At 41.2% G+C, this 24,940-nt stretch overlaps 1 protein-coding gene across 1 annotated transcript in view; it reads left to right on the forward strand.

Annotated features, from left to right (window-relative positions):
- SMIM14 (small integral membrane protein 14) overlaps positions 1 to 22,038 on the forward strand; it is a 71,331-nt gene extending 49,293 nt beyond the window's left edge. The window contains exons 4-5 of the mRNA XM_073608644.1: positions 8,403 to 8,554; positions 9,803 to 22,038. Coding sequence (XP_073464745.1) covers positions 8,403 to 8,554; positions 9,803 to 9,841 — 191 coding nt within the window. The 3' untranslated portion in view covers positions 9,842 to 22,038. The remainder of the gene's footprint in view (positions 1 to 8,402; positions 8,555 to 9,802) is intronic.
- Positions 22,039 to 24,940: the final 2,902 nt, after the last annotated feature.

Raw genomic sequence — 24,940 nt, forward strand, 5'->3', positions numbered from 1 at the left:
AAAAATCCCCATAGGTGACACTTTAAAATTTTTTTACTGGTTACATTTTTTAAGTTAGAGGAGGTCTAGGTCTAGAATTATTGCTCTCACATGTGTGGTTTGAACACCGTTTTCATGTGTGGGTGGGACTTGCGTATGCGTTCGCTTCTGCGTGCGAGCACACGGGGAAAGGGGCGCTTTCAATTTTTTTTTTTTTTGACACTTTTTTAAAAAAGTAAATAATTTTGATCACTTTTATTCCTATTACAAGGAATGTAAACATCCCTTGTAATAGGAATATGGCACGATCGGTCCTCTTTACGGTGAGATATGGGGTCAAAAGGACCCCACATCTCACCTCTAGGCTGGGAAGCCTGAAATAAAAAAATAACTCTCGGCTTCCCAGCTGAGGCGGCGACATTTGTTTGAATGCAGAGGCAGGGCGTGACGTCATAACATCCCGCCCAGCCTCCGAACGATCATAGAGACTCCGGCGACCATCTGGTCCACCGGAAATGTCTATGGTAAACATCTGGGGCCAGCGGATCCTGTTGCTGACTGAACGGTGGAACCGGTGAGTCGCTTGAAGCTCCGGAGGCCGGCGAGAGTTGGGGGGGGGGGGACGTCGACGTCCGCCCCACTCACCGCCCGTAAGAACGATTGAGATTCTGATAAGCTGCCCAAAGACCCCCACAACTACAGCTGGTGTGACTTCACCATAGCGCATGTGCACGCTGTAGGAGGCTTTTTTTTTAGACAGAAGATACCATTTGACAGGCACAATCCAATGCTATGTAAACAGTGGAGGGACACCTTATTTGTCGTATTGTGCCTCGCTGTTGCAGCTTGGCTTTACAGTGTGCTCAAGGTCGGGCTTTGTCTGAGTTGCAAGGCGGGTTTGGTGTGTTGAACGGCGGGTTTTGCCTGTTTCTAAGGGTGGGTTGCAACACAGACAAAACCTGCCCTTCAACACGCCCACAACCCGCCCCGCAACAGCAAGGCACAATCTGACAACTACGGTGTCCCTCTGCTATTTGCATAGGATTCAATTGTGCCCTTGAAATGGTATCTCCTGTCGAAAAAAGCCTCCTATGATGTGCGCATGGTGACTTCCCCTTCTGTTCTGCGCATGCGCGGGCACTTTTCAACGGAGGGCACTTTGTGACAACACCAGCCCCCCCCGCTGTTTTTCTGTTTATTTTAAATCCTCCTCCAAATAAATTTAACGTACATAAAACAAATTTTTCCGTTCTGCACATGTCTAGTTAGGGGATGAGAGCTGCTGTTTGAGCAGAAAATGAGCAAAAAAAAAATGCTTGTAAAAGGTTTCATTTACACGTTTTCAGCCCTTTCTATTGAAATCTATGGGGCCATCCTATGCATTAAGGTGAAAAAACACTTGTCGGTGAGTGCCCCCACCCCCCCCATTTTTATTACCTGACCGGACACGCAGCCTCTGCCCGGGGTTCTCGGCTGTTGATTGGCTAGATTGATAGCAGTGCAGCCATTGGCTCCCGCTGCTGTCAATCAAATCCAATGATGCGAGCACCGGGGGAGGGGCCGAGTCATGCATTCGGCCTCTATGGACGCCGAATGCTGGACTCGGTAGTGCGCCCGCAAGGTAACCCCCTGGGAGAACGCTTCTCCCAGGGGGTTATCTGCTGTGGGGAAGAGCCGCCGAGGGACCCCAGAAGTCGAGGATTGGGGCCACTCAGTGCAAAACGAGCTGCACAGTAGAGGCAAGTATGATATGTTTGTTATTTAAAAAAAAAAAAAAAAAAACCTTTAGTGTCACTTGATGGCCGAGCGAATTCAAGCTCCAGAACAGGTGTCTAGAAGGGACTTTCCCTCGTCAGAGTAGATGAACATGTTCCAGTAGGACCACGTTTTCGTATATTGCTCTCACCTATTATGAGGGGTGAGGACCAAATCTTCCAGTTTAATTAACATCCTCAACTTTGAGCATCCAGACATCGGAAGCACTATAGTGGAATACCATGCTTTTTCATTATTTATCATTTTTGATTTTACTATGGTCCAGGACAATGTTTTGCATAATCTTGAATACCAAATATACAGTAGATAACAAGGTCCTGACTAGCAGATTGTAATCCATGTCTCAGAATTATCTCACTGGAAGGAGTTGGTTAACCATATAGGGTTGTAGTGTATATTCCATTGAAAGAATGGCACAGTTGATGATTGTCTGCATAGCTAAAACAGATGCAGTATTTCCATTATAGATAATCGTAGAAATGGGGGTGTTGGCATGGGTATGGACATTCTGATGTGCTGATCAATGATATGAAGTGTGTGTGAGGTATTTGGTGAGTTTGCTGTGACGTGTCAGGAAGAATACAATGTACATTGTTCATGTCAGTGCTGACGTACACCATGTTCTGCTTACACATTTTGTGTTGGCAGGTGTGTTTTTTTTGCAATGTAGGTGTGTACGTATTTGGAAGAACGTTGCTGTATCTGTGTCAATCTTTATTAAAATCCTGTGAGATGCCTAAGGCAAGAAGGCACAATCACTGCACTTCAGGCATTCTACAGGTTTCTCCACCCAGCTATAGACTTTTTTTTCTTGTGTATTCAAACCACTGCAAGAATTAATTTCTCCGAAGATATTGACAAAACACCATGTTTTTATGACTTGTCTTCAGAAGTAGGTGGTTGAAATCACAAAACTGTAATGAAAAGAAGTGTTCCCTCAAATTTTATCATTGAGATAGTGAGCAAGCAAAAAGTTGCTGCTGTTTTCAAAAGCCACCGCTTGGATCAAATCTGGAAACATTTGGCCACAGAATACCTTGACTTCTTCGTTTTGATTATTGTACATTCAGTATCACTGGTTTTATTACTTTTTACTCGGTAGTGCTTCAAAATGTTTGTTTTTTTTATCTTGTTTCTAGTATCTCACTGCAAGTCTAGCAGAATGATTTGTGTAGCTGAGAACAATATCTTTGCATTCGTTCACACATATATGGAGATTTACTAAAACTGGTGCACACAATCCACTTCTATCATCAGCTTGTCCAATTAAAGTGTTACTGAACCACAACAGTAAGATCAGACTATATATGCAGTAAAGCATTCTTGTTGTTCTTGCTGTGGAACTTAAGCGGTTAATCCTCTGTGTAAAAAGACTGCTTGATCCTGTATGCACAGATTCTTCTTTTTCCACTGACTCCAGAACATGTCCCAATAAGACAGAGCTACTGGAGTCAGACTCCATATGCTCAGTTTGTTGTGTATTGCTAGAGTGTTTGTTTTTTTCTTAGGAGCGTGCATGTGATCAGCACAGGGCCAATCGGCACTGTCCAGACAGAGGATCAGGGGTCCTGGATTCTGATAGGACAGCCAGTGCAGTATGAAAACACCACCTCCTACAAGCTTTACCAGGAACTGATAGAAGTCACAAGGTTGCTATATACTGCTAATGAGAGGGTATTTAGCAGCTTATATTTACTAAAACTATTGCATTTCTGTGTACTGTGGGAGACGATATATAGTGAATGCAAGGTCCTGGGTTTAGTAACAATGAGGCTTAATTCACATTAGCACGTCTCAAGTCGCACGATTTGCAGTGTGACTTTGATCCGACTTTACATTCTCTGGACCAAAGTCGCACCAAAATAGTGCAGGCACCTTTTCAAAATCGCTGCGCTAAACGGGTGCAATTGCAAACATTGAGCTGCGACTTATCTCCAATGTTGCATGACAAGTCGCACAAGTGTGAATGGACCCTAAAACCTAGAAGCTTATTGGTTACTTTGCACAACTGCACCGACTTGTGTGTGCAGCAGTGGTGACTGAGTGCCCTTTCTTTTGAAACACCAGTTACCGCTACGGGATATTTTATACAATGGCATATACAATTTACAAAATATGTAAAAAGGGGAAAAAACATTATGAGTGTTTGGGATGAAGAAAAAAAATATATTGTAAAGTGCTCAGTAGTTGACAGGGTCTGCGGTCAGGGGGCTTATTGGAATCGAAGCCCCCCTAAGGTATCGATGTCTGTGCAAAGTGTCCCAGTGAAACCGTGAGACAGGATTTGTAAAGGTAGGTGACTGCCCTCACCAACGACCAGGCCGATTCAATGCCTTCCGGACAGTAGTTTATGTAGCCACACTGGTGTGGAGGATCCGCCATATCGATCTCCCGATGTGAAGCTCTGTACACAGGTTTGCAGGCGACTGGAGTGGTGCTGGATGGATGTCAGATGAACAGCAAACGGAGCCAGGCCCCTCTCATCCAGGTTGGAACGTGGTACACCGGCGCAGGCTGTCTCTCCTGTGTCATGTCTGTGAGAAAAGGAGGGAGGCGTGAAATCACTCTTGCAGAATTGACAGCCATGTCCAGAGGCGTAACTAGAACCTTCAGGGCCCCGATGCGAGAAACCATGAAGGGACCCCCGGACAGGGCTCTTTTCTCCGAGCCCGGTGGCAGAACAGAACCCCTGAAGTATACCCCTAGGTGAATGGGGCTACACTGCAACCACCATGCAACTGTGTGCATTGCATGCAGTTGCAGCATAGTGATGATGCATTTAAGGGGTTAAAACAGGTGGTCAGTAGGCAACATATTGCCTCTTTACCGGCTGCCAAATGCCTCTGAAAAGCAATCTGAGCATGGATCACTTTTCAGAGGAACAGGATTTTTTTGCTGGTACTAGGAACAAGCAAATAAAATAAAAAATAGGTTCTGATTGTACACATATAGGGGGTCAGGACTAAAAGCGCATACATAAAATGTGCATACATTTAAACATAAACACATAATACACACACATATACTGTGTATACACACACAGATAGATAGATAGATAGATAGATAGATAGATAGATAGATAGATAGATAGATATATACCAGTGGTGGCTGATGCTCAATTTTTGGGGGGGGCACAAGCAAACTGAAAAATTCTGGAAAAAAAAACATTTGCACTTTCAACCTGAGTCGTTCATTTTACGATCCCCTTTTTAGACTTGGATCAGGTCCCCTCTGCCCCTGGGGCCCCAAAGTGGCAGCATGCGCGGCTATGGTTGTAGTTTGTCAGTTGTATAGAATACTATTCTGAAACACACAAGTGACACCGTAAAAGTTAACAAGCTCCTCCCCCATGTCAAACCTCAAAAAATGCCATTCCAGACAGCTGTGGTACTTCACCCTTTTTACATTGTATTTTTTTATTTTTATATTCCACTTTTTCCCCATGTTTTTTCTTAATTTTTACTGGGCTATTGATTAAACCATGGCTCATGTGCAGTATCATTTGCCAGTATGAAAAGTTTATCCAGTTACAAAGTCCAGGTCTCTGTGCTTACAACACAACTCGGTCAATAGTTTTGCCAGGTTTGGGTTTTTTTTTGTTTGTTTTTTTTTTATTAACCCTTGCATGACACACTGCAAACAACATTCTGCTTACACATGGTGAGCAAGCATTCGTTTTTAATTTTGTCACTATGCTACCCTTACTACATACTTCACATGATACTAAAGTCTTCGTGTTTTATTATTTTTAAACAAAAAAAAAATGTTTTTGAATTGTTATACTTACCTGCTCTGTTTTTAATGGTTTTGCACAGAGCAACCCAGATCCTCCTCCTCTTGGGTCCCTCACCAGCATTCTATGTCCATTCAGAGCTTCTCTCTCCTCTCTCTCCTCTCTCTCCAGCAAAAGCCAATGGTACCTGCTGTGTGGCCCCGTCTCCCAGAAGTGGGGAACGTTACCTGTCAAAAACAGGTACCCATTTGAAAGGTGCCAAATATGGCACTGTGGGGGGGGGGGGGGGGGGGATAAGCGGAAGTTCCACTTTTGAGTTGAGCTCCACTTTAAGATAAAAAAAAAAAAAAAAAACCTTCTGAATTTAATAAAATTTAGAGGCGCACCGAATGGAGATTTTGGTGCCGAAACCGAAAAATTTATGTACATACACACACGCTATCTCACAAAAAAGAGTACACCCCTCACAATTTTGTAGAAATGTTATTATATCTTTTCATGTGACAACACTGAAGAAATGACACTTTGCTACAATGTAAAGTAGTGAGTGTACAGCTTGTATAACAGTGTAAATTTGCTGTCCCCTCAAAATGACTCGACACACAGCCATTAATGTCTAAACCGCTGGAAACAAAAGTAAGTACACCCCTAAGTGAAAATGTCCAAATTGGGCCCAATTAGTTATTTTCCCTTCCAGGTGTCATGTGACTTGTTAGTGTTACGAGGTCTCATGTGTGAATGGGGAGCAAGTGTGTTCAATTTTGGTGTTGGCGCTCTCACTCTCATACTGGTCACTGGAAATTCAACATGGCACCTCATGGCAAAGAACTCTCTGAGCATCTGAAAAAAATAATTGTTGCTCTACATAAAGATGGCCTAGGCTATAAGAAGATGGTCAAGACCCTGAAGCTGAGCTGCAGCATGGTGGCCACGACCATACAGCAGTTTGACAGGACAGGTTCCATTGAGAACAGGCCTCACCATGGTCAACCAAAGAAGTTGAGTGCACGTGCTCAGCGTCATATCCAGAGGTTGTCTTTGGGAAATAGACATATGAGTGCTGCCAAAGTTGCTGCAGAGGTTGAAGGAGTGGGTCAGCCTGTCAGTGCTCAGACCATGTGCTGCACACTGCATCAAATTGGTCTGCATGGCTGTCATCCCAGAAGGGCGGATTTATAAATGATGTGCAGTTGGGGGCAGAATTTGTAGATGCCCAGTGCTGCAAAACAAAACTTTTTATGCTATTCTTTGAAGAATAGCATAAAAAGTTTTTTTGTTTTGCAGCACTGGGCATCTTTTAAAATTCTGCCCCCAATTGCCCATCATTTATAAATCCGCCCACAACATGTAGAAATCCGCCCCTCTCCGACATGAACTCGCCATGGGAGCGCGGGGCACAATCTGACAGAAAAATGTATTCTGTCGGCTATTGTGCGCAGGCACCGTCACAACAGCAGATCGTAAAATCAGCTGTTGTACTGTTCCGTACGGCGCATGCGCCTTTCGTCCTGGGCACTTCTTGATAGCGGGCACTTCTCGACACAACACCAGCACTGGGGAGTTACAGTTCATTGAGGGAACCATAAATACTAACATGTACTGTGACATACTTAAGCAGAGCATGATCCCCTCCCTTTGGAGACTGGGCCGCAGGGCAGTATTCCAACCCCAAACACACCTCCAAGATAACCACTACCTTGCTAAAGAAGCTGAGGGTAAAGGTGATGGAGTGGCCAAGCATGTCTCCAGACCTAAACTCTATTGAGCATCTGTGGGGCATCCTCAAATGGAAGGTGGAGGAGTGCAAGGTCTCTAACATCCACCAGCTCCGTGATGTCATCATGGAGGAGTGGAAGAGGACTCCAGTGGCAACCTGTGAAGCTCTGGTGAACTCCATGCCCAAGAGGGTTAAGGCAGTGCTGGAAAATAATAGTGGCCACACAAAATATTGACACTTTGGGCCCAATTTTGACATTTTCACTTAGGGGTGTACTCACTTTTCTTGCCAGCGGTTTAGACATTAATGGCTGTGTGAGTTATTCTGAGGGGACAGCACATTTACGCTGTTATACAAGCTGTACACTCACTACTTTTACATTGTAGCAAAGTGTCATTTCTTCAGTGTTGTCACATGAAAAGATATAATAAAATATTTACAAAAATGTGAGAAGGGGGGGGGTGTACAACATGCTTCAGGTCTTCTGCATAGCTAGTGACGTGCCTCCACTTCTGTGTGCTGACAGCCCTATAGGGATCTGCATTTACAAGTTGACTAAATGAGCTTTGTTGTTACCGTACAGGAAATAGTGTAAACATAGGGGGATATGTAAGGATCAACAAGTAATATCTTTATTGTTCATTAGGGTAAAAAGGACATATTGTCATTGAACATTTTTAAAGGAAATCTTACATTTATACAGTTTCTCTTTTATTGCCTGTAATTGCTCCAGAGAGATGATTAAGGCCCCTTTCACACTTGTGCAACTTTTCCTGCGACTTTGGACATCAGTGGCATGACAAGTCCTACCTCATAATTCCCAATGATAACCATATCTGTGTGACTTCAAGTAACACCGATTTCAAAGTAGTCTCTATACTACTTTGGTTCGACTTTGATGCGAGTTGAGGTCCATAGACCTCAAGTTTACGCAGGCATTTCCTAAAATTGAGGCAAAATCATGTCAAAAACACTTGAATTTCAAGTCTTGGCATTGAAAGGGGCCCAATAAAGAAATGTTGTATATATGTATAGTTCCAGGTAGCTTTTTTTTTTTTTTTTTTTTCTTCATTAATGTGAAAAAAAAAACTTAAATAATTTTATATTTATGTTTACCCGCTGAACACAGCAGATGTACAAGATACTACAGCATAGATTTCAGAAACAAATTTACAATTGGTTTCATTTCCTTATCAGTGCCTGGACCCAATTCATCTTCTTCTGATGGTGGCTTTAACGTTGCTATGATTGTCATGGCCTGGCTCGTCATTGGTTTTACTCTATACCTACTCAGACCCAGGAGTCTCCGAGGAGCCAGGGCAACTGGAAAGCCAACTAGCCCACACAACGTGAGTGCTGTACTTTCTATCTCCTTTCGCCTCTACTGCACCACTCTGTCCTGTTTATTTCAGTAAACTTTAGCAGAGCAAGTCATTTTAATATTACAAGAGCATTAAAAAAATTATGAAGAAGCAGCTTTCTCAGATTTCAGCATTTATCTGCATTAAACTGTTGTAGGGTTCATCTGGTTTTAATCTGTGTTTTTGACATTATTTTTACACTGTATACATAAGAACTGCCAACCTACAACATTGAATGCGATTATTACTGTTGCTATTTTTATAATAGAATGCTATAGCTTCCCTTTAACCATACTGAAATGGTATGGGGCTTTGGGTTCCTGAGTTTATATATACATAGTTGTGCATTCCTTGTGCCTGAGGGTTGTTCCATAGTGACTTCTATGTAAACTTGTTCTGCAAACCCCCACTGTCAGATCTAATAAGAGCACGTGCCGATTTGTGGAAGGGGTAATAGAAGTGCAAATTCTTCTTTGTGGGTTCATTACTGCATCCTACTGTGCCCAATACACCCTGTTGACTCAGCAGGGAGTTATTGAGTATGGCCAAGGAATGACCTGTGCATTCTAGGCACATCAATACCTACAACCCTACACCAGTTGCCGAGAAAAACGCCCAGTAAGTGTAATCACCGTTCATTCCTACTTGGCTTTTAAAGCATGAGAGTGAATGCAACCCCTTTGCTGTGCTGGTGTAGTAATTTTGGAGGTACTCTTCATTATTCACTTAAACAAATCACTTGCACCAGTCTAAGCAGACCAACTATTGGGGATTGTCTGTTCTACCACAAACCCTTTAACTCCATCATCGGTTTGCTCCCACCCCTTTTAAACTAGTACAAAGTGCTGAAAAACTTAAATGGTCATTATATAATAATGTAAGGATAATACTGGGCTGACCCATGGGTGAATGACCCCCCTTCCCATAACTCATTTCCTTCTCGTTTTTTTTTTTTTTTTTTTTAATTACGTTTTGTAGACGCCTAGCACATTAGCACAAATCATTTAACTGTACTAGGCATGTAAACATTAATAAAGTTGGGCCTTGCATAGGAGTGTCTGAAAGAATAGTTTATGTTGACCTTGGCATCCAATGAAAATCTTCCTTTTCGGACATTTTTGTTACACTTTTAAGGCCCTTTATGTTTTTGGCATAAATGTATTTCAGTACAGTATAATTGTAATATGAGTCATAAGAAGCATAACCCATGAACACTGTATCGTCTTTTATCTGCAGGATCCCAGTCATGAACCTCCAGCCCCTCCAGTAGACTAGCACCTCCAGGGGCTTTCAAACTGCTACAGTTTTGCACGACCAAATGAAACCAGAATGGCCAGACTACTCTCTAACGGTTGACTATTCTTTTCTTTCACTGATGCCGGCAATGGTGTCAAACAGTCTTGAGATGCCAAACCGATCTGGAGTCTTCTTCTTCTTCTTATTTCTTTTTCTTTTTTTTTTTTTTTTCCCAATACTGAAGGGTTTTTTTGTTTTTGTTTTTTTTCCCTTTCTCTTTTTCCTTTCTCTAGTATTTCTTTCCTTGGAAAGCAAAGCAGGTTACAATACTGTATAACTCTTGTATTGCTTATGTCTTTTACTGGACTTTTCAGCCTTAATATATGTCTTCAGACTCTATATTTTGTCATACTTTGTACAATAGTATATGCACATTTATTTACTATATAATGTAAATACGCCACCTTAAAAAATAATTACATATGGTGTTGGTTATTAGCATTCAAAGAGATCACAATAAACAAATTATTTCATAGGCTCAATGCAACTGCAGACCTCATCTGATTCAGGCTGCATGTAAATGTATAGGAGATTTAGTTGGTAGAACAGGTCTTTACATAAAATGCATACTTGTATAAATATTTGTTTTTACATGCCCTTCAATTTATTTTCCAGATTTAGAAAGAGGGATCAGTGATTTTTTTTTTTTTTTTTTTTTTTTTTGTGTACATTTTTCTTCAAAATATGCTCCAATTGTGTGTTTTCTATGCTGTAGTTGTGTTTTCAGGAGTGGTGGACACCAAGTCGGAAGATATGACAGATAAGCTTCTTGTTCACAATGAAAACTGTGCGCCACATAACGGTATACCTGAACTTGAACTCAACCCATATTTTTTTTGATGGTCTTTAAGCCAAGTCAACAACAGTCTGTTTTTTCTTGTTTTACAGTTACCTACAACTGTATAGTACAAAGGCCTTCCTGATTAGATATAACCTATAAAAAAAATGTTAGATTGTCAAACTACCTACCTGGTAGTTAACCTAGAGGAGATTGTCTAGTTGGTTTGTGTGGCCAGCTTTACATCTAGTTGTAGGTGTCCTGCACCTTGAAAGCACAAGGGTTTGTTTTACTGGTGGTTTTCAATGTTCAGATGTTAACCAGACCCATAAGAATGTACAGATGTATATCTTCCTTCTTTCATTTGTTTTTAATGTTTAAATTGTAAGTAGGTTTAAAAAAACTGCAGGTCCTTTATATGTAATCTTCTTAAAATATCAACTTAAAAGACTAAATGAAGCTATTACATTTGCTGTGCATTTTTAATTTTTTTTTCTCCCAAAGTTTACTTTTTTTTTCGTCACGCTGTGTCTAGTAATTATCCATTCCATTTTGATAAATGTATTATGAATGTTAATTATAAGTGTAACCAAGTTATGAGATGTCTGAAATCCTCATCCTAGCTGCCTGATCACCACCAAGAAAGTCCAGATATATTGTAATCAGTGATCTGTTTTTACTGTGTATCAATTAGCTGATAACCAATACATAGCCGATGGATATAGATAAGTGGCTAACTTTTAATGTGCATTTATATGCAATCCAAATCACATTGCAACACATGTTAAAAAAAATAGCAACATGTGTAGATGCAACTCTTCATGAACGTTTTCTTTTTGAGTTCAATATACAATGCATAAGGAAAAAAATGCAGCCTAAATTTTGGGCTTTTTAGCATTTGGGTTGATTTGGTACAGAAATAAAGACTGCTCACTGAGCAAAGTGAATGTTAACTGAGCCAAGTAAAGAAACAAAAGTTCATTTTGAATAGCCAATAATGTATAAGGGAAATTTAGATGTGCGTTGGGGTACCACTCACAATGAATTGCACCAGTGCAAATAGCATGTGCATTACTGTAGCATAGTTGTGTGGACCCTTTATAAACCATTTCTAATTCTTCTGTAAATCATCTCATTGTGTTTTAATGCATTGAAGTCTAACTTTTTTTTTTTTTTTTCTCTAAATTCTAAACTCGGTCTTTACTTGGCATCTCTATCTTATTTACATTCCTTTTCTGTGTACTTATAGGTAATATAATGAGAAATTCTCATTCATCTTGAAATCTTAGGTTTGCAGAAATTAATACTATAATAAATAATAATTAATACTATATACTGAAAATCCTAATTGCACTATTATATACTGAAAATCTTTAGAACCGTTGCTTAACATGATTGCTTCTTTAACTAAAGGTATAATATGGTCAATTGAAATCCCAGTAAGATTCATTAACACGATGTAGGAGCCCACCATTATTACACTTTTTAAATTCAGTGACATTTAACATCTGTGTATACCACTGTGTGACATCAGATTCTAATTTGTAAACCACTGTATGCTGCTGCATAGCATTCTGCAAAGCTGTAGAGGATATTTGTACAAGTAAAACATGCAAAAAAGTATTTTTCAAACATGTTATACAATGTGTAACTCAACAGCTCTCTCTTTTTTTTTTTTTTTATATGATTCTATAAGAGGCGTTAAAGATTGTAATAAGTAAAGTATATGGTTTTTTTGTTTGTTTTTTTTTTACATATCCTCTCACTGTTCCTTTATGTTCCTACTTAACCACTTAAATACAGGGCATTTTCACCCCCTTCCTGCCCAGGCCAATTTTCAGCTTTCAGCGCTGTAACATTTTTAATGACAATTGTGCGGTCATGCAACACTACCCAAATGAAATTTTTATAATTTTTTTTCCCCACAAATAGAGCTTTCTTTTGGTGGTATTTGATCACCTTTTGCGGTTTTATTTTTTTGCGCTAATAAACAAAAAAAGCGACAATTTTGAAGGAAAAAAAACACAATTTTTTACTTTTTGCTATAATAAATATCCCCAATTTAAAAAAAAAAAAAAAAAAATTTTTTCCTCAGTTTAGGCCAATATGTATTCTTCTACATATTTTTGGTAAAAAAAAAAAAAAATATAAGCATATATTGAGTGGTTTGCGTAAAAGTTATAGCGCCATCAAAATGGGTTATTGATTGATTTATGGCATTTTTATTATACTAGTAATAGCGGTGATCTGCAATAATATATACATTTTTTATATATATATATATATATATATATATATATATATATAATTTTTTTTTTTTTAATATTGTGACTGACATTGCGGCGGACAGATTGGATGTTTTTGACACTATTTTGGGACCATTGACATTTTATACAGCGATCAGTGCTATAAATATGCACTAATCAAACCTTCCCTGCCAGTGACATTTATAAAGTAAACAGTAGGGGGTGATCAAGTGGTTAAATGTGTTACCTAGGGAGTGATTCTAACTGTGGGGGATGGGAATGACTAGGGGAGGAGACCGATTGGTGTTCCTATATACTAGGAACACATGATCTGTCTCCTCTCCCCTGACAGGACATGGATCTGTGTGTTTACACACAGATCCACATTCTTGCTCTGTCACGAGCGATCGCGGGCATGCCCATCGGGCATGCACCCCCTATACTGCTGGGAAGCCGAGGACGTCATATGACGCCCGCCCAGGATGGGACATCCCATCTGTGGACATCATTTGACTATGGGCGGGGAAGGAAGTGGTTGTTAAGCCACTTGTATAAAAAGCTCCCATCCCCTCTGTTTAAGAACAATAAGTTCCCCTGTGTCTCTGTTATATCATAAATATGCTTATCTGTACTGATGACACACAGTCTTCCTGTGATCAGTTGCCTCCTCTCTCCTCCTCTGCCCAGCTGACGGTTCCAGTGGGCTGGGCTGAGCACTGCCGCTGACATTCATCCGGGTAGGAGAGGAGCGACAGAGCCGAGGCCTCACATGATCACAAGAAGACGCTGTGTTATCAGTACAGACAAGCATATTTATGATATGACACAGGGGAACTTATTGTTCTAATACTTAACAGTAAAAGCTCCCATCCCTTCTGTATGAGAGGAGCAGCAGCAGCAGGGGGGGATGGTCACTGACACGAGCAGTCAGAGAGGGAAGGGCTGTGGCTGACGAAGGCATGCACACTGACAACGGTGCTCAGCACCCCTGATATATTGTGGTCAGCGTACAGGGGAAGGGCATAGCCAAGCAGGATCAGTCAGGTGATACAGGGGGCCAAATGAAACAGCACAAACGCTGTGCTGTATAACATGCTTTAAGGGAACAGGATCTGGGTTTTTTTTTTTTTTTTCATTCAACCCAGCAGGGCTTCAGCCCACGCTCTCAGCCATTGGCTGAGAATGCTGATCGGGAGTCGGTCGGCATTACTTTTTCGGTCATGCCCCTTCCACAGAAGCCGGACTCCCTGCAGTACACACGGGACAAATGTTGGCTGGTTTCTGTTGAACCGACCAATGCAATCCAACATTCGGGCTGTGTATACAGGGCTTAAGGGTGCTTAAACCGCTTTCATCCTGCCTGTGCCTGAGAAGTCAGTTGGTTCCCCTGCTGCTCATGAAATACATTCCCCACCCCATCCCCGGCTGTTCTTTCCAGGAAAAAGAGGTCCTACTAATCTGAAAAATGACTGAACTTTTTCAGAGGAAAATGTTGCAGCCTTTTAGTGAGTGGTTACAGCAGAAGGGAGTTGACATGGCTAAACTTTAGTTTCAAATTAAGACCCCCCCCCATCCCTCCCTTTACAGCTTTGGTTTTTGGGACACATGATTATTTTTTTAAACTTGACCATTCTGTTAAGCAAGCCCTTTTCAGAGGCTTGAAAATACAGTTTTCCTAAGCCCTCCAACCATCCTTCAGATTTTGTCTTGGATTGTTGAATATACAGGGTTGGCTAAAAGTATTTCTACATTACTTCTACATTTATAATGGGGGGCCCCTGTTTTTTTTCTGCTTTGTTGATATAGGATTATCTTGACAGCACCCACAGAATTCTATTGGGTGACTTCGTAGTGTTGAGTGGCTGCCATGTTCACCTGTCCTGAACACCTATGGACTTTTTTTTTTTATAAGCATAGGGGCACAGTGAAGGATAGGGTTTTTGAGAGGAAGCCCCACACACTGGGTAAATTGAAGAAGTTCATCTCACAAGAATGTATGGACATTGAAGATGAGCAGAATTTGTGTTACCCTGTCACAGTGTCAGGATCGAGGAATTTTGTAACATTGATGAAAGACATAAAGTTTGGGGAGTTTAGGGGTTTTTTTTGCCAAGGCGCCTAAACTCAACTCCGTAAAAGCCCATGTGTGCATAGACAAGTTTAGCAGAGTTTAGGTGCTGCCGTGTTTAGGTCAGGTTAAACCTTCTTCTCCTGAATGCAGTATAGGAATGTTTTGACCGTGGGCTGTGGTAAAAACACAGTTTGACGTTTTCCGTGGCCATAGTCAGGAGCTGCCAGTGTACATGAAGCCTAAACAGTGTCAGGGACAGGTTCTAAGGATGTTGCACCTAAGAGACTAAACATGTCCAGGTTCGTACTGGTATACCTATTTTTGGCCACATTGTTATTAATTCCTGTAAAATAAAAGAATAACTAAATTTTGGTCCACTCTAAAGCCTTTGATGGAAGTGCTGCCTGTATTTCTAAGTTGAATATATCCAGATAGAAATAAGGGAGTTGCTGCCTCCTTTTGTATGTGCATGGTTTGAGCTGGGCCGCTGATGTCTGCTCCACTACTTGCTGAGACACTGACTTGCTACACCCAAACCAGGTTGATATACTAAAACTGGAGAGTACAGAATCTGATGCAGCTGTGCATAGAAACCAATCGGCTTCCATATCAATTATTTCCTACGTGATTGGTATTAGTTACCCAAGAATCATTTTAGTGCATGTGTGGATAGTATCATTTGTGGTTCTGTAGCTATTTTGGTGGTTGAACCTTCCAACCCCTTTCCTATGGTTAGCCTGACCTTTTTGAAATATGCAGTACTCTGGTGTCACAGATGACTCCACCCCTGGTGACACAGTCACCAGCATGAATCGACTTCCCTTAATGGCTGTCACTCCTGTGCGGGGCAGAGATTCTTCAGATCTTACTCACCAGAAAGCAAGGGCCTCTATAGGAGAAAGCAACTTTGCCTGTTACTGAGTTGTCATCAGTGATGGAATTGCTTGTTTTAAAATAACCTTTAGGTTTGCCATACACAAATTGCAGTATCTAGAAGAAGAATGCACAAGAAGATCGTCTATCCTTCCTCTGCCAACAATGAGGGTTTATTCTGGTTTTCCTTCTTTACCTTAACAAATGCAGGAGGTACATATACAGATGTTGAAAGATAGATGTGTCGCGTGGAGAAAAGGGAATGTATGGCCATGCAACAGCATTCTGAAGAATCCTTACTGCCTCTTTTAGAGTTCCCAGGGCAACAAATACTTCAATATCCTAGCATGAATATCACTAAGCATGAGTAAGTTTGTACGAAAGCTCTTTAGCTTTATTATCAAGGCTCGCCCATTGTGTTATGTTACTAATACAGGTACTATGTCAAAGCGGAACAAATCTATACAGGCTACACACAAGGGAATGAGCACACGGTAGCCAAGTCAAACCTTTTTGTGGTTTTGTTACCTTTTATGCAATAGACATGTCACAAGTCCCTGGGTATGTTCCAGTCTAGCCACTGCCAGCTGCTTTAACCATAAGGTTAATCAAATATTGCTATCTTATTAAACATACTGAAGGGCATTCTGAATTCAGATAATGTGTTTTTTTTTTTTTTAATTTAAATTATATTCCTGCTCTTAGCCATGCACTTGGTTAAAGTAGACTTTTATATATAATTTAACTTGTAAATCTTTGATTAGCCCTGATAAGCTTCTGATTATCTCCATCTTTATCAGTAAATGTTACTGGCGTATATTTAAACACAGCAGCTTGTGTTTGCCTACAATAAAGTGAGGTTTACCTTTATAGACTGGTAGACACACAGAGAGCATTTGGAACCTAGAGACAAAACAAATTGTATGAAACCGTTCAGCGCCCACCTCTTCCTCCATAGTTTGACATATGAGGACCGCTATTTAAATGGTAATTCATTTTTTCACTGTCTGCACCCAAAGTTAACTTTGCAGTAATGGTATTTAAAGCCGAGCTCCACCCAAAAGAAGAGTTCTGCTTTAAGGCATCCTCCCCCGCTCCTGTTTGAAATTGAGCTTTTGGGGAGGAGGGGGGGAGCGGGTACATTTTTTGGCAGGTGCCTAGGTGATCGGAACTGGGTGCCCATAGTAAAGATGCCAGTGAGAGAGGGCACAGGGAGAAAATGGCTGGGGTGAGCACACCACTGGATCCTCGGACAGGTGAGTAGCTGTTTAGTAAAAATCAGCAGCTACAGTTTTTGTACCTGCTGACTTTTAGTTTTCACCTAGAAGACTGGAGCTCCTCTCTTCTAAGCTTCTTGTTTGCTTGCTTTTTCAAAAAAGCATTATCCTCAAGCACCAGATAACTTAAAACTGGCCATACACTAAAAGATTTTCTTTATTGTTCATCCTGCAAGGCTGAAGGAGAAAAAAAATAGAGCTTGTGCCATCCCCACTATACAGTGTGGCTGGATTAACCTGCAGTGCTGGCTATTTTTCTCTGACAGGTGGCAGCAGTGGCTGTCATTATACCCCAACAGCAGCTGCTGATTGAATGTAGCCACGGTAAGACTCATAATCTTCAACCTGGCTCCATTTTATTTTATTTTATTTATTTTTTTCAATCAGCGAAAGTTGGGCAGGAGGGTGCCGACAGGGCCACCCACAAAGCGACTATTGGCCTGGTTCATCGGGAACTGGACAAAATCTACTCAGTGTATGGCCGGCTTTACACCAGATTCCAAAATTTCAGAATTCTCATACATACAATGTTGCTACTGCTTGGGAAATTGCGTGAATCATCTTTCTGCTGATTATTAAATAAAATCTTGGAATGCCGAAAGACAAAAATAGACTGCTTATAGAGGAAAATTTTGCACATTTGAGGGGAAATGACATTAAGCGCTTAAAGCCCCGTACACATGGCCTGAATCAACCAGTTCAATAGAAACTAGGTCTGCCAATCGGCATCTGATGAGCGAGAGCACTTACCTGTTTGTTCTTGCGGGGTCATCCCTGTCAGAACACAATAGCGCAGCGGGGGAAAGTGCTGTACTAACATTGGATAGTTAGTACATGATCTCCTCCTGAGCTGGGTTGAATGAAAAAAAAAAAAAAAAAACTCAATGTGTACCAGGCTTAACTGTATTGCCCCGTACACATGGTCGGATTTTCCGACGGAAAATGTGTGATAGGACCTTGTTGTTGGAAATTCCGACCGTGTGTAGGCTCCATCACACATTTTCCATCGGATTTTCCGACACACAAAGTTTGAGAGCAGGATGTAAAATTTTCCGACAACAAAATCTGTTTTTGGAAATTCCGATCGTGTGTACACAAATCCGACGGACAAAGTGCCACACATGCTCAGAATAAATAAAGAGATGAAAGCTATTGGCCACTGCCCCGTTTATAGTCCCGACGTACGTGTTTTACGTCACCACGTTCAGAACGATCGGATTTTCCGACAACTTTGTGTGACCGTGTGTATGCAAGACAAGTTTGAACCAACATCCGTCGGAAAAAATCCTAGGATTTTGTTGTCGGAATGTCTGAACAAAGTCCCACCGTGTGTACGGGGCATTAGTCTGCAAACAGATGATGGAGAGAGTCTGATTACATGTTGATTAAACAGATAGACAGGAGCTACAGTTTTATGCCAATTAAAGCAGAATAATTGGTCATTGTCAACTTAAAAAAGATTGTGCATGGTGTTATGTAAATTCATTTGATTAGTTAAGCACACAATGTAATTGACTTTGAATACAAGAGCCAGATCAGCCGTAGTGTGTATTATCAGTTGGAGGAGCCACTGCCTTTTACTTGCCTGATCAAACAAATGGTATTTGCAGTATAGTCAATAAATGAAGTGGTTTACCATAGATGGCTCTATAAAAACAAGTGCTGCTCTTGATTCCAAGCTTTGCTTGTGTTTCTAAGACCCCGTACACACTATTAGATTTACTGCAGATTTTTGTCTTCAGATTTACCAAAACCATGTAGTGCAAGGGCCTACCTGATTGCATACAAATTGGAACTCTCAAGGTTTGACCTGGAAAATCTGCAGAAAATCTAATCGTGTGTATGGGGCTTAAGGCTCCATGCACACTGGCTTAAAAATCACTGCTGCTACTACAGGAGTTTTGTGTTCTGCCTGTAGAAGCATCTCCGTGTTATCCTATGTGTCCATGCCCATTAGGACAATTACAGGCATATTTTGAGCTCAACATTCAGAGGCAGGAAACAAAAAACCCTTCTGTTTTTTTTCTGATTGCAGCTTTCTGGCAGAAAAAACGCAAAACTCTCCATAACTCGTCTAAACGGTATACAAAAAATGCTTTATATGAATGTTTTTTTTTTTCTGCCAAAGGAACTGGCATTTTTTTTTTTTTAAGTCCAGCGTGCATGGAGCCTTTGGCTGCTGCTTGTGTGTAACAAATGAGTAAGACTTTTGTGTCGTAAACAGAGATGTTGAAACAATGATTTGAAAAAAAGGATGACCCTTTGGTCCGCTATAGAGAATAGTGAAAGATCTGAAATGTTGTGAGCATATTGCTGAGCGAGGGTCATGGCAGGTGCTAGCACTCATACGTGGACAATCAGATTTCTCCTTGCCAGCAGCCCAAGTGTAGTAAAAGATAATGTTATGGTAGGCATGTCTATCCTGGATGCCTAGCTAAACTGAGATGAACATACATGGGCCACCTCCTCGAATGGATGTGCATTTCTTGGGTTTATTCAGTAACTGACAGCAAAAGTACAGTAACTCATATAGGAATCTGTCACTTTTTAGTTTCCTGGAGCTAGATGAGTAAAATATAAGTTATGATTAATAATATAGGTCACTGCACTATACATTTTGCCTTACTTCTTGAATAAGTCTGTCAGCATTAAGGCCTTTGAGGAGAAGTGCATTTCAGTTCTCCCTCCCTCAGCATTTTTGCAATATAATATATTAGTACTTAGCCGATCTGTAGTTCCCCAGGGCGCTTCACTGTGCAGCATGCTCAGAATCGCACAGCGGCTCCTCATAATGTTTCCAATGCTGTAGCTCATCCCTTGAGCAGGTGATTAGAACATTCACATTCCTCGCTGTCATGGAATCAACCTTAAAGTAGAACTATATATTTCGGATAGCGTAAGGGAGGGATTTAACCCCTTTCAGGCTTATTTTTGCCATCTTTGTCCTACCAGTGGTGGCTTATCTGCTGGGAATATCAGTGATAAGAAAAGATGTTCACATCTGTTTGTGTGAGTGAGGTAGGTGGTCTTAAAGGAACCAAAAAGCCCCCCACTTAATTAGTTCAAAACCCAGTACAGCCTTTTGAAACACAATCCCAAAATGAGGAGTCTATACCTCGCTTAAGGATAATGGGCAGAGTCATTCCTTCATAAAGGTTTGGTCAACTTTACATCCAGAACAACTAGTTCATAGTAGAGATACAGCCTAATAAGTGCCATTTATTTTGAACAGCATACAGTTATTTCTGGCTAGTCGATCATCATCATTGCAGTTTATGGAAACCATGGCTTCTATGGAATAGGGTTTATAGACCTACACAATGATACAACCAGACAGTTTGGTGGGCTAAAAGGTAAAAGGAACCAGAAGTCACCCATGTAATTAGTACACAACATAGCAGAGTCTCTCACATCTGTTTAATTGATCCTTTTTTCCCCAGTTGACGAGCTTTTTGCATGTGTTGTAGCTATGACACCAACAATAAGATATAAAAGGTGGTTACTCGAGTCACAACGCTTTTTACATTTGCCTTTGTCTCCAAACTACGGCTCTGGGGCTGGATGCAGCCCTTTGCTTGCCTTTATCTTGCCCTTGAGGCATTATTTTTGCAACTGACACCAACAACAGGGCATAATTCCTGCCACTGACACCAACAATGGGCACAGTCCAGCCCCACTAAAGTCTGAAGGATAGTAAACTGGCCCTTCCTTTAGAAAGTTTGGAGAACCCTGGTTTAATCCCAGACATTAACCAGTGATTTGATGACAAGACATGGGAAGTTTCATTCACCCTATCTGGCTTGTCCTTTTTCACATAATAAAAGTAAACATTCAAGTGCTCTCATTTATGTTAGCATTGCATGATAGTGGTAGAAGTATTGACCATGCCTGCACACCATCCTGCTCACCTTCTTACTGTTCATATGCAATTATTATGACCACAAATAGATTTTCACTTTTATCCTAGAAACGCTTACAGTATGTGTATGGAGATGCATATTTGAGCTTCATGAGAAATTGTGTACAGAACTTTGTACATACCCTGTTTCCCTGAAAAAAAAAGACCTAGTGTGATTGCCGGTGATGGCTGCAAAATAAGCCCTACCCCCCAAATAAGCCCTAGTTAAAGTCCTTGTAGGTCTTATTTTCAGGGTAGGGCTTATTTTCGAGGAAACAGGGTAGGGCTTATTTTGGGGGTAGGGCTTATATTGCAGCCATCACCGACAATCACGCTAGGTCTTATTTTCGAGGAAACAGGGTAGGCTTGACCATCTTCCTTCTCTTATAAAAACACAGAGATCAGAGAGGACAGTATGGCAAGGGGTGTGTTTGGCTCTCATTTTATGTCTAGGGAACCCACCACCTGGCCTAGCATCAAAAATGTATCACAACACAAGTACAGGCTTCTTTCCACTGCTCTGGTGCTGCATAATACATGAATATATTTGCCTTATCCATTTTCAACTATTGTAGGTGGACATAATGTAAGTTATAAAGTAAAATCTCTTTAAGAATATGGAGTTCACCATTACAGGAAGCAGACGGCACATAAAGGTATATCTTATCTGCATACTGAAGCCTGAGGATCAGCATGCCCTGCCAGTCAACTAGCATTTTACATGTCAGGCAACAATAACAGCCTACAGTTTTTTTTTTTATTTCCTGTTGACAAGATTGTATTAAATTTAAATGATAATCCAGGCTTTGGGGGTCTTTTTCTTTTAAATTGCAGTAATTGATTAGAAGATTTGTTAAAGAGGTGAACAGCTAATCATTCAATGATGTATGAATAAAATGTTACTGTATACAGTATGTTCCTCTGCCAAGCAAACATTGCTGATTGTGCCATGTAGAGTATGAAAAATTGAGTACAAGCCAAACTGTACTACTATGCACTTTCTATGAATACAATAAACAATGATTCGTCTTTGCTCTTGCATCTTTTTTTGTGCTACAAATAAATAAATACATCATAAATCGAACAAATTAATAAATAAGTTTCCAGCTAATACGTGTAAGTGATAAGTTGTAAAAGAAAAAACCCAAAATGAGATTTTACTTTTCAACTGTTTCCCTCATAATTTTTTTTCTGCTGCTATTACTGTCAGACGGGCAATTCTGCCACTAGTGATCCTGCCGCTGGCGATTTGTCGAAATCATGAGCCAGCAGGATCACTAAAAAGCTACCTGTTTGTCCCTATGGAATCACTCCCTCTGTAGCTGGGGCAGTGAGTTCAGCAGGGTTCAGGGCAGTGACAAAGCAACATCTTGCTACATCTGACTACAGGGGGAACAATTCCAAAGAGACAGCCTCTTCAGCAATCCTACCGCTGGCAATTTGTCTCTAGCAGCAGAATTGCTCCTCTATGACCCACCCTTCCTTTGCAAAGTTCCTGACTAACCTTTTAAGCCTCATTCACATGGCCGATTACTTGCATGCCCTGTGTGGGGCTCTGTTTTGCTGGTATGGGGTTGCCCAGGTGTTGCGTGCATTCCTGTGCCAGCAATCCCATAAATTGGGAGACTGGGCAGCATGGACACAGCCGCTGTGTCCCACTGTGACATTTGTGCGGGTGCGCGCCAACGAACGCACATAAGGTGCGTACCACACAGGTGTCATATTGGGACAAAGCGACTGTGTTTGTGCAGTCGAGTCTCCCAATAGACCTTTATGGGGCTGCTGGCACTAGGATGCATGCGACACTCATGCTGGCATGCAAATACGGCCGTGTAAACGAGTCCTTAAATACAATGTATTTTATACATATATTGCAGTAAATACATTAGTACAAAAAAAAATTCTTTAATCAACGTTCAATTCTTAAAAGGTTAGTCTTTCATACATTTTTATATTAACCAGTGGAGGAGCAACTACTGAGTTTGCAAATACGCCATTGCACTGCAATGCATCTCTGACACACCTGCTTTGCAGCACACCATAACATATTGCAACAGACTACCATGCGTTTTGGTACATTGCATTGGGAGAAATGCTGCATGTCTGTTTTTTTTCTGTTCTGGTGCAATGGCAGCCATTTCATTTGAAGGGGGTGGCATAATGCAACGCATATTAATGTGCAACATAACGCGCTTTAACACAATGCACCAGAATGGACAGGTTTGAAAGTGCTCCTAAAATCCGGGTCAGAAAGCCTGCAAAGTTTTAATTATAAGAACGTGGATGTTTGCTGTGATTACTTTAAACATACGCTATATTGCCAAAAGTATTTGGACGCCTGCCTTTACAAGCACATGAACTTTAACCACTTGCCTACAGGGCACTTACAAGCCCTTCCTGCCCAGGCCATTTTTCAGCTTTCAGCGCTGTCGCACTTTGAATGACAATTGTGCGGTCATGCTACACTGTACCCAAACAATTTTTTTTATCATTTTCTTCACACAAATAGAGCTTTCTTTTGGTGGTATTTAATCACTGCTGGGTTTTTTATTTTTTACAAAAAAAAAAAAAGACCAAAAGTTTTGAAAAAAAAATGTTTTTTACTTTTTTCTGTCAGTAAATTTTGTAAAGTAATTTTTCACCTTCACTGATGTGCGCTGATGAGGCGGCACTGATAGGCTGAACTGGTGGGCATTGATAAGGTGGCACTTATGGGCACTGATGAGGAGGCAATAATATGCCGCACTTATGGGCACTGATAGGTGGCACTGATGAGCACTGTTAAGTGGCACTAATGCGCATTGATAGGTGGCACTGATGGGCGACATTGATGGGCATTGATTTACAGCATAGGTTTCAATATTGAGTTGGCCGACCCTTTGCAGCTATAACAGCTTCAACTCTTCTGGGAAGGCTGTCCACAAGGTTTAGGAGTGTGTCTATGGGAATGTTTGACCATTCTTCCAAAAGCGCAGGTCAGGCACTGATGTGGACAAGAAGGCCTGGCTCGCAGTCTCCGCTCTAATTTATCCCAAAGGTGTTCAATCGGGTTGAGGTCAGGCCAGTCAAGTTCCTTCACCCCAGACTCACTCATCCATGTCTTTATGGATCTTTTTTATGCACTGGTGCACAGTCATGTTGGAACAGGTAGGGGCTATCCCCAAACTGTTCCCACAAAGTTGGAAGCATGAAGTTATCCAAAATGTCTTGGTATGCTAACGCGTTAACAGTTCCCTTCAATGGAACTAAGGGGCCAAAGCCAACCCCTGAAAAACAACCCCACATCATAATCCCCCCATCACCAAATGATTTGGACCAGTCCACCAAGCTAGGTCCATAAAGACATGGATGAGCGAATTTGGGGTGGAGGAACTTGACTGGCCTGCACAGAGTGGGCCAACTCAATATTGAACCCTACAGACTAAGACTGGGATGCCATTAAAGTTCATGTGCATGTAAAGGCAAGCGTCCCAAAACCTTTGGTAATACAGTGTATGTAGCACCTTCCTAGATAGGTGCTAGAATTATATAAGATAGGTTTAGTGTTGGCTCAGTGTATTTTGTCAAGCTGTGTTTTGATAGGTACATTTAGTTGCCTCACTGTACTCAGTCTGGCTGTAATTGTTTGTTAGGTAAATTTAGTTTGCTTACTGTAATCAGTGTAGCTGCATTCTACTAGTTAGGTCTGTTAAGTATGAGCATCTGCTGCCAGTCTGATAGCTCCCTCTGTCTCCAAAGAGCTTGAGAAGCTTCTGGATCATAGGTGTGGAGTTATGCAGATGATGGCATGAATACAGCCCTGGGCAATCCCGGAGAGGCAGGCTCTGAAGGCACGCTGGAAGATTGTATAAATTATTTGAGCACACTGGGCTCTGGGTCTTTTCCTGGAGAGTATTAGTCCAGCTTGGGGGGGGGGGGGCTTGCTGTCCTCCAGG

This window comes from Aquarana catesbeiana, linkage group LG01 (assembly GCF_042186555.1).
Source record: "Aquarana catesbeiana isolate 2022-GZ linkage group LG01, ASM4218655v1, whole genome shotgun sequence".
Classification (NCBI taxonomy): Eukaryota; Metazoa; Chordata; class Amphibia; order Anura; family Ranidae; genus Aquarana; species Aquarana catesbeiana.